General features: G+C 34.4%; 1 protein-coding gene across 1 annotated transcript in view; it reads right to left on the bottom strand.

Moving 5' to 3' along the window:
- Nucleotides 1–3111: 3111 nt before the first annotated feature.
- Nucleotides 3112–10614, bottom strand: part of LOC148944293 (phospholipid-transporting ATPase ABCA3-like) — a 233259-nt gene continuing 225756 nt past the window's right edge. The window contains exons 31-32 of the mRNA XM_089100087.1: nucleotides 9126–9277; nucleotides 3112–3254 (exon numbers count right to left, since the gene is read on the bottom strand). Coding sequence (XP_088956213.1) covers nucleotides 3213–3254; nucleotides 9126–9277 — 194 coding nt within the window. The 3' untranslated portion in view covers nucleotides 3112–3212. The remainder of the gene's footprint in view (nucleotides 3255–9125; nucleotides 9278–10614) is intronic.

Genomic DNA, 10614 nt, shown 5'->3' with positions numbered 1-10614 from the left:
AAGCAAATAGCACAGGAAGGAACATAAACCAAGCAAATCCATAAGTACATTCTCTGGAAAGGTGCCAAGGAACGTAAAGTAAGCAAATAGCACAGGAAGGAACATAAACCAAGCAAATTCCATAGATACATTCTACTAACGTCGTTCCTTACTTTCAGTAAAAAAAAACCTGTTTTTTTTATTTAAGTTTTGAACGTTTTTGAATTAATGCAGGTTTTGATTTTGGGTCACCGTACATGAATAATTGAAACAAAATTTGCATATTAATTTTACTTTTATTTGGTTAAATGGCTTTCTTGAAACTTGTTTAATTTTATTTAAGAACGTTTTTATTAGTACTATATATACGTAACTTACGAATTAACTAACGTAACGAGCTTCTATATTCATAGACTTTTAATACCTCTCTTAGGGGGTTCGGCCCCTAGTCAATACCTTGCTCTTTAAGCTAAAGTTCGAATTTTGTTCCAATTCTTTAAATATGGCCCTTAATCACAAAGGCCGTTAATTAGAATAAATAGCTCTTATGAAAGTACTAAAAAATCTTTGGCTGAAAGAGGGAGGTATTGACTAGGGGGTGAACACAATATATACGTAATAATTTCTCTTCGTTTTAAGTTTTGATGTTGCTCCTTACTTTCGGTTGAAAAACTTGTTTTTTTATATTTAATTTCTGATCTTTTTCTTTAATAATGCTGGAAAATCCGGCACCCCCTTCATAGCAATGTCCCTTCCCCCATGAAAACTTCCTTCACGGAAAGATCATCCCATATAACCCCGATCCACCCCCCCCCCCATCTACCAGAAAAAAAACCCTGAAAACGTCTGTATACTTCCTAAGAGCCACTACGATGTGTTAACATTGGGTAAAGTTCATAGCTTTCAGCTCTCCCCCCGGGGACTTCGGGGGATTAAGTCATCCTGAAAGACATAGTTATCATATTTTCGACCATGCTGAACAAAACGGCAATCTCAAAATTTTGATCGGATGACTTTGGGAAAAAATGAGCGTGGAAGGGGGCCTAGTTGCCCTCCATTTTTTTTGGTAGCTTAAAAAAGGCACTAGAACTTTTAATTTCCGTTCCAATAAGCCCTCCCATGATATTTTAGGACCATCCGTGATCTTTCTTCTGGGAAAAAATGCAAAATTCCACATTTGTGTAGACAGGTGCTTGAAACCTCTACAGTAGGGTTCTCTGTTACGCTGAATATGATGGTTTGATTTTCATTAAGGTTCTATAAATTTTAAGGGGTCTTTCCCCCTTTTTTCTAAAATCAGCCAAATTTTCTCAGGCGCGTAAGTTTTGATGGGAAAGACTGAACTTGATGAAACTTATATATTTGAAATTAAAATTAAAATCTGATTTTTTTGGTGTATCTATTGGTATCATAATTCCGTTTTTTAGAGTTTCGGTTACCATTGAGCCGGGTCGTTCCTTACTTACCGTTCGTTACCACGAACTGTTTGATAAATTGAACAGTGGAATTCCGTCAATTTTAAACACAAGAGAGGAAAGTCCAAACATTTCAAATGTATGTGCGGAATTTTTTTATGATTCTAAGGCACTAGCACTTTTAACAAGCGCCAAAGCAAGTTTTGAAAGAATTTCACCATTGATAAATGAAGAGTCGGTGTAGGTATGTGAACCTGTGGCAAAATGTCGTTGATTGGTGACTGCGTGAGAAACCAATTATGTCTACTGGCTCTTAACTGACTCCACTGGCACTAGTTGTTGCCTCTATAAGTATATTGGTAGAGTCCGTGTCCGTTTTATATTCATATTCAAGGGCTAAGCCCATCAATTTCTAATAGGACATTGGAGTCAATGTCCTTGCATAGTTTGAAAGATTGTTGCTAGAGCTCACCAATGTTCCAATTATGTAGACATTGATTTGTCTAAACAAATTGTGTAGTACACAATTGTCATAGGACAACTCCTCAGCAGCACTTGGGCTTTGACTGTTAGATTTTTTTTTACTGTCAAATGCAAATCTATAAATAGTCAGATCTAAGAAATAGTCTATAAACTCAAATCTATGGAATAGTCTTCACTTGAATAAACTTGAAAATGAATGCTTTCAAAGAGGGGTTGTTGTGGGTAGAATTGTTCATAGTAACCATGTTTTACACTCACATAAATATTTTCTGAATTGAAAAGATTTAATAATGAGGTTACTGAGGGATAGAACTCTTTGTGGGGTAGAAATTTCTGTCTAGGAAAAGAATTTTTTTTCGATCAAACATATTTTTTTCTCTTGGCTTCTTTTTCTTCTTTGACAAGATCGATGTCTTTCGTTTCTGACCTGAATAGAGACTGATGAAGGATGAGGTGTTTCTCGAGTTTTTAAACCTCCGCTTTGTCATGATTTCAATCGCTCACTGAGGGATCGTGCGCTGGAACTGAGATTTTGTAAAACACTTTCTTTAAAATAATTCCCGGAGCTCCGATCGTGTAGTGTAGAGGACGGGAAATCCATGGCAATTGGACCAATACATTTTTTAGCTAGGGGTAGTACAGAGCAAATTAACTTAATAACAGAAACTTCAAATCAAACGAAAAAAGTTGTTAAATTATTTCCTTTGAATAAGACACATGAAAACTTGGTTTTCAATTGGTTGTTAAACATGGCTGTTTAATTTGTCATGAAGCCCAAAATAGAAACGTAGCTTTGGTTTTTGAGAATGGTACAATGTTCTACCAGAAATAATCGAAAGACCTTATTTTGACAAAATTTCCACGAGTTGTCGACTAACAATTTGCTCTGGCACTAAACAGCAGTAGAGCTACACCATGAATCATAGCTACGAATGCTGGAGTTATTATAAGAAACTCCCTAAATTTAGGCTATTGAATATATTTATTTGGCAATCTACAGTGTATTTGCCTCCAGGGTATAAATCGATGTAAGAAAACTCTGACTATTTTGTGTTCTGCTATTCTGGTTTAAGAATGTCTTTTGTCGACAGCTTCAACAAGAAATTTAAATAAAGTAAGGTTTATTCTGTAGGTTTCGAACAGTTAAATAACTTCGCTAATAAATTTCTTTCATTGAGAAAGATCACGTTGAGAACCTTTGTTCAACTTTTTTAAGGAGAAATAGGGTCTATCCTTATACAAAGAAGTATATATTTTTTATTTCCAGTGCTATAAATAACAATGACAGTAACAAAAATCGGATCGTATATTAAATACTAACATTATTTTGAAACTTTACTCTTCTGTTTTCTGGAATCTGGCAAACTGAAGAAAAATCTGAAAATATATAAATAGTTTAGTGGACGAGCAGAGTAGAGGTATGCACAGGCACATATACGTCCATCCACTGATCTTGAGCGTCCTATCTTTTCCCATATTTGCATTTTTTTTTACCACCCACTGACAGAGTGACGTGGTGCATTTGCACCATTTCAGTGCTTTTTGAGGAAGTAGAGCATTAATTTTTTCAAATTGGCACATTTTTTGGAGGGAAAATCGTTCATTTGGCGCATTTCCACTTAAAAAATGGGGCTTTTGAAGTATTTTCACTTTTATGGTGGCACAGCTTTAGATCTCTGGTAACGCTGCCTACTGATTTAGTCTCTCTCAAAACCCATTTCTTGGGAAACCTATGCTTTGGCTGTTTAAAACTGCTTAAAACAAACACAAAGAGATTATCACCAAAAATGCACAACTAGTAGAGTAAAATTTAGTTCAAGCCAAAAAAATAATAAGCGAAACCTTATTAAAATAATATAACACAGATCATGATAAATTTGCTAAATCATCCCGCAGAATATTTTGAACTGGTTGGAACATCAATCAAATATTGGGATAATGCAAATTTTCAAATTTTCTTAATTCTTCTTATTCTGGCCACTTGATTTTAAATGCACGCATGTACGTATGTATGTACATATACTTAAAATATTGGGAACACGAATTTGATGCAATGTACACAAAACACTGGATCTGTAAATACATTTACAGATCCTTTTTTGTCTAATTGAGAGACACAAATACTGTCTAAACAACAAAAAAAATTTTCAAGCCACACTAAAAATGATACTTTGGGTTACAATTTTGAGCAACACAGTTAATCAATTGAAGTTTTACAGTTTTCCTTTATGTTGAACTTATGTTCATAGGTTTTTTTGGCCATTTTCAAATATATTGTTTACTATATTTTATAATTAAACTGCATTGATGAACATGCTCAAAGCAAAATATTTAGTTTACACAGCAGTCCGGTTGTCTGACAGTGTGTTTCCCGGTCCATATAATATCAAGGGAGAATCGTAAAAAAACAGAGTTTACTTATAAAAACGGCCAAACAAAAATTTTTAGAGAGCAGGAAAACGTAGAGTTTACCTATATGAACTGTCAAATAAAAAACTTAAAGAGAGTAAAACAAAATAGAGAGTTCACAAGAAAATTGTCAACTAATGAAACATAGATAGTAGTAAACAAAGGGTTTACTTAAAAAATTGTCGATTTAAAAAATTACAGAGTAGAAAAACAAAGAGTTTACTAATAGAAATGTCAAATAACAAAATGTCAAATGATTTCTAATAAAAAACTTTTGTTCTTTTTTACAGGTTAAAATTTCGTACAAAACAAACTGTTAGTTTCTTTTTAGTATAATTGATAAACTTGATTACGTCACAAGTAAGGTAGCAGAGACTCCTGCTTTGGTGAAAGAGTGTTGTGACGGAGTACAGAGCGAGGTTTTGAGCTGTATAAATAAAGAAAAACTCAATAATAAATCTTGGCCTCCGCTGAATAAGGAGTCAGAAACAGTTGGTCTTGTAGTAGATTCACCGCCACAAGATTGTGATTGTGATGATCTCTTAAAGCGTGAAGCTTTTTTGAAATCATTTGATGGAGCTGATGGTATAGTGCGGATTTCACTTTCTAAGGAATCACGATCTCAGCAACCGAAATGGGTCATTCATACGAAAAGACAAAACGCCGAAAACTTGAAAGCCTGTTTGAATGAAAAGGTCGGTAAAACTGAGGTTCGCAAATCGAGAATTGTCGGTTTATTATCACGAGTGCACTTCCCGATCAACCCAGAGTGTGTGTGCTTCCAACCATGGTATCGAAGAGATACAGCGCATCGGTGTTTCGAAATCATATCGTGTATACTTCCGTTCGGTGACGGCCAAGTCTCATTATTTGCGTCATGCGATTCACATTGGCTACGAACATTTCCGGCTTACTGATTATAGGTTTTTACCGCGAATGTGCTACAAATGCGGGTCGCTAGAGCATATATCGTCAGCCTGCTCTAGCGTGGAACGTTGTCTCAAGTGCCTTGGTAGTGGACACTCTCATTCTAGGAACAACCCTTGCCAGAATGAACCTTGTTGCTTCCATTGTGGATCTCATGAGCATACTGGATTTAGCTTTCGCTGCAAACAGTTAACCGAAAAAGTTACAAAGAATAAAAAATGATTAGTACAAAGATTATATCTCTGAATCTGAATGGTTTTGGTGGTAAACAACATGTATTGCAGTCTATGCTGCGCGATCTGGATATTTTGTGTCTGCAAGAGAGCATCATCTTCTGGACCACTCTACTAGTCTTCTTTCGAGCCTGTCGCAGCAGTTTAAGTGTTTTATGTCTCCAGCTACACCTACAGGTGGACGCCCATCAGGAGGCGTTTGCATTTTTATTCGAGAGAATATTACAGTTTCAGTGTTTGCCGTTAATAGTTATTTTTTTGCTGTTTGAATCCCAGGGAGTATTGTTTTTTCGTGCTATTTAAAAAAAAAATATAATAATATGGATTCGGATTTTTATTTCAATTTTGCATGTTTAGAATTCTCGCGATTTGTGTCGAAAGTTCCATCAGATTTCCATTGGCTTATTTGCGGGGATTTTAACTGCAACATTGCTATCTCTGATGTCCGCTCTTTTATCTTTGTTTTCGGTTTTTACTATAGTTTCAAAAGATGCGGATTTAACGTATGTCCATAATTCTGGTTCTTGCTCTAATCTAGACCATGTGCTGGTCTCAAATGCAGCGTTATTACCACAGCCTGTTCATGTTGGGTTGGATATGCCTATTACTGACCATTTTTACCTTTCTTTTTATTTAAATATTCAAATTCCATCTTTTAAAATTATCCATCGTTCTAGTCAAATTGTAAATAAAGTGATCTGGGATCGAGAAAAAATGTGCAAATATCATGAAGAATCAGATGCTCTATTTAGCTAAAATAATTTTAAATTATTCTAAGGATGTAGAACAAATTGACATTGACCTATTTTATCATGAATTTGTTCATAATTTAAAGTTCAGGGCTATTAACGTATTTAGGACTGATTCTTTCTCTCGCGGATCTTGTTTAAGGTTGAAACCTTAAACCAACTTTAAAGCAAAGTCAAATGAATACATCTGAAGCTTTTTACCTTTGGAATTTCACGGGAAAACCACGATCTGGACCATTTTAGGATGGTATGAAATTAACTAAACGTGATTTTCGGGCCGAGTTGCGTTTGCATAATGAAATTATAAAAGATGAAATTGGTTCAAGGATTACTAGTGATAAGAATGAGCTTTGGAGTTTGGTTAATTCTAGCCGTCGTAATAATAATTGTTCACCAGATTATAATAGTTCTCTGAAGCTAGATGATTGGATAACTCATTACAATCAAGTTTTTCCATCCGGTGATGCGGCAGTTGAGTCACGGATAGACTCTCTATTATTGGACAAAATTACAAAGCCCCACCCCAATAGTAAAATATCTATTTCTGTTGATGATGTAACGGTAGCAATTAAAGTTCTAAAATGTAAGCATTCTTTTGATCATGATGGTATACATTCAAACCATATAAAATGGGCATCCCCCAAAGCAATCCTTCTCCTCGCTACTCTTTTTACTACTATTCTTTCTTCTGGAGTTCTTCCAACTAGCTTTTCTCGTGCTACCACTTCACCCCTTTCAAAAAAAGGAGGGAATACGAATCGATGTTCTGATTACAGGCTTATTACTGTGTCGTGCCAGATTAGCAAAGTTTTTGAGTTAGTTTTATTAAAGTATTTGGAGCCTTGTAACCAAGGCCTGAATCAAATTGGGTTCCGTAAGGGTCTAAGCATGGATGTTGCTCATACCCTCCTTTCAAGAATAATATCATTTTCTAAGCAATGGGATAGAGTTTATACACTTGCGTTAGATTTTGCGGCGGCGTATGATTCAATTATCCATTCTTGGGCTATGACTGCGCTTCTGAAGAATAATGTCCCACTACCAGTAGTTTTGGTTTTAAAAAGTGGTATGGCTCCTCTCGTATTCGTATTAAGTGGAAGAATCAGTTTAGTGATTAAAATGTTAAGTTATGTAGGGGGCTGAGACAAGGAAGCATTATTTCTCCTTTGATTTTCAATATTACTGTTTCGGGGCTTTTTGATCAAATTCAGTTGACTTTTATTTATGGTAAAGGTTATATTCTGTCGTGGATTGCTTACGCAGATGATTTACTCCTTTTGAGTCGATCACTTCAGTCACTTCAACAAAATGTAGATTTTTTAGCAAAGGGTTTTAGTGAGCATGGACTTCGTTTTCGCCCTGAAAAATATCAGTTTTTTATTCTTGGTCCTAAGGCTAATGATCTCGTTAATTCAGAAATTTCTCTTCATATTTATGATAGTATTTTAAAACCTTTGGAATCTTTTTTATATCTTGGTGTACCTTATGGACCAACTTTAGCTCTATGCCGTGCTTCTATTTCTAAAGCAGTTAAAAGTAGAATAGCGTGTAGTTTCGGGGCAGTAATTTGTCTTCGCGATCTTCTTTCTCGGAAATCACTGGCTCGGGTATATAATACAGTCGGTTTGCCTCAAATTTTAGTTTTTTCATAGCTGCTCCCGTTTTTTAGAATTAGTAATATTGCGCATGAAAAAACCACATTTTTTAAATTTTGCTAAGTTCCTTTGCTGTTTTTCTAAAACTGAATCAAATACTTTTTTAATGAATGCATATAAAATAAAAAACACTGTTGATATTCTGGAGAAAAAGCAAAAGAATTTTTTATCCAAATTAAATATTTTTTCTCATAATTTATATAGAGCTGCGCACGAAGCTTAATTTATTTTATTTTATTTAATTCTTGAATGAAGTGTTAATTTTTGAAGTGTTAATTTATTATCTATTGAATGAAGTGTTAATTTGTGTGGTAATTTTGATTGAAGGCCTTTGCGTATTTGTTGTTATATAGTTTAAAATAATTTTATGGCCATTTGATTAGCGGTTATTATTTTTATTTATTTCTTTTTTACTCTTCGTATTCGGAGGAAATAAAAAGTTTGAATTGAATTGAATTGAATTTTGTGTTCTTTTGCTGACTCGATTATTTAGCAACAACAGGTGAAAACGGCAAGGTTATTTAGCCACTTTTCTAACATACACTTTTCTAATATAACATACCACTTTTCCAATTTTCTAACATTACATATGACCTGTATACTTAAGCAACATGTGACTGGCTTACAAAAAAGTGATATGACCAATAAAATTTAAGCACACTCTTTAGATTAGAAGTAAATAACGCTGATATATATTTTTCTTTGATACAGCCTTGATTAAGTGCAAAACTTCCTTCAGTAGGAAGGCTCCCAGTCAGCTGTTGCAGTACCATTTGTTTATAAAAAGATACAGATATAAATTATAGGCTTATTTCGTTGAAGTTAGGCCTTCTTTAATTAACGAAAAGCTGAAATTGTCTTGAGAAAGAGAACTAAAATGAGTAAACCGAAACAGCGAGTGAAAACATCGATGTTCAAGAACACTTACAAAAAAAAGTGCAAGATACCATGTGCAAGACGTAGAAGCTTTTCTAGTCAAAAATCAAGCACTGGAGCAGCACCTTTTTGTCCACCTACTTTTACTTTTTCCATAAAAGTACAAATTTAAAAGGACTTAATGCATAACCACCGACCTGAAATACTCTACTAGTCACAACGCTGCAGAGGTTCCATTTCGGCTGCTTTGTTTAATGATTGCTTGTACAGAAATTGCTCGAGCGGAATAAAATCACAACTTCAGCGCAGTATACGGTTGGATATTTTCCTCCTTTTACCTTATAAATTTTTTTTTAGAATAAATATAGGTTATAAAAAATGAAATTATTTAAAACCTACCTGTTCTAAGGTAGTCTGACTGATTGAATAATCGTCAATAAGCAGGTAGTCTTTTGCTCTTTCGACAATGCCAAACACGGATGACCATCCACCGTTTATATCTGGTATATTATACTCAACGAGATTCTGATGGCAGTCTTTGATGATACTACCTGAAATTGATTTATATCTAGAAACATGGACTAAAAAGTCATTAATCAAGTAACAAATTATCCTTAAAACTATTTAGAATAATAAAGCAATAGAAGAAATGTACTATAATCTCAGCAAAACCTGATTTAGGGCTTCTCAACAGTAATTCTTTCAAATCATGTCAAACTATGCACCACCCCCCCCCCCCTGTAAAAAAGAAAAAATTCTTAGCATGCCAAAAAATACTTCTTATTGTGTTTATTTCAAATAGCTGTTTAAATGATCTGCGTCATATTGATTACAAACTATTTGAATTTTTATACTCGGCAAAGCCTTCTTTACAGCAAAATAAACTGCTGATATTATTAAAGTAAGAAAATCCTGTGAAAACGGTTCTAGGCGTTTATCCCCATGAATACTGCCCCACGGAATACAACCCCCATGGAAAATGCCCCCGCCCGCCCGCGAAAATACCCCCCCCCGTAAAACTCCCTCTCTGGAAAATATTGTCCCTCAAAAATATTCCCCGCAGAAAATACATTGAGAAGTGCTAAGGAAAGGGAAAAAGACAAATTTACACACCGTAAGTATCTTAAAAACTAAGAAATAACAGCAAATCCATTTTTGTTGAAAGGACTTCCGTATGAACTTCTGCAATTTTTTGCAGTAGCGGGTACCAAATTAAAAAAAAAAACTTAACTTCTTAAAAAAAAAAATTTTTCGCATGGTGACCAATGGTCTGCATTGCGCAGGTACCAATCTCCTGACCCAATGCCTTCGGCCGGGAGTGCAATGCGTGATTGGGGGCAAATCATCCGAATTAAAAAAGAAGGATTAAATTAAAAAAATCGAAATTAAATAAAAATGTAATCCGAATTAAATTAATAAAACCAGAAGAAAAAAAATTTTTGGTGAAAAATCACCAAAATTAAGTTAAAAAATATGGCACCAAAAATTTAAGAAGGTTTATCTTTCCTTTGAAAGCATAGTTGGCTTTGGGAACCAATAAATTCTTATTCTTTAAGTTTTTACTGACGAAAACGTTGTCAAATTGTACGAGTAAGTTTCTCTGGTTTTCTGAGTGTAAAACTACCACAAATCACATTAATAAATAAATGAAACACAAAACAAACAGAAATTACAATAGATAACCAAGTCAAAATCAAAACGAGCAAAAATTAACAGGAATAGGACTGACAACGCCCATGTCTTCTCAAGACCAGAATATAATTTGCACTTTACTAAAAGGGAACAACAAATAACCGTGGATTGTCAATTTAATATATATATTCTGATCTTCCTTTTTTTAAAGTCTTAATACGTCTTTATTTATTTAAGTCAAAAAGTGAAAACATTT

This window comes from Artemia sp. Qi Xiang Cuo, chromosome 14 (genome assembly GCF_049724085.1).
Source record: "Artemia sp. Qi Xiang Cuo chromosome 14, ASM4972408v1, whole genome shotgun sequence".
NCBI classification, from domain to species: Eukaryota; Metazoa; Arthropoda; class Branchiopoda; order Anostraca; family Artemiidae; genus Artemia; species Artemia sp. Qi Xiang Cuo.
The sequence above is the reverse complement of the archived record's forward strand: the minus strand, read 5'-3'. Positions and strand labels throughout refer to the sequence as shown.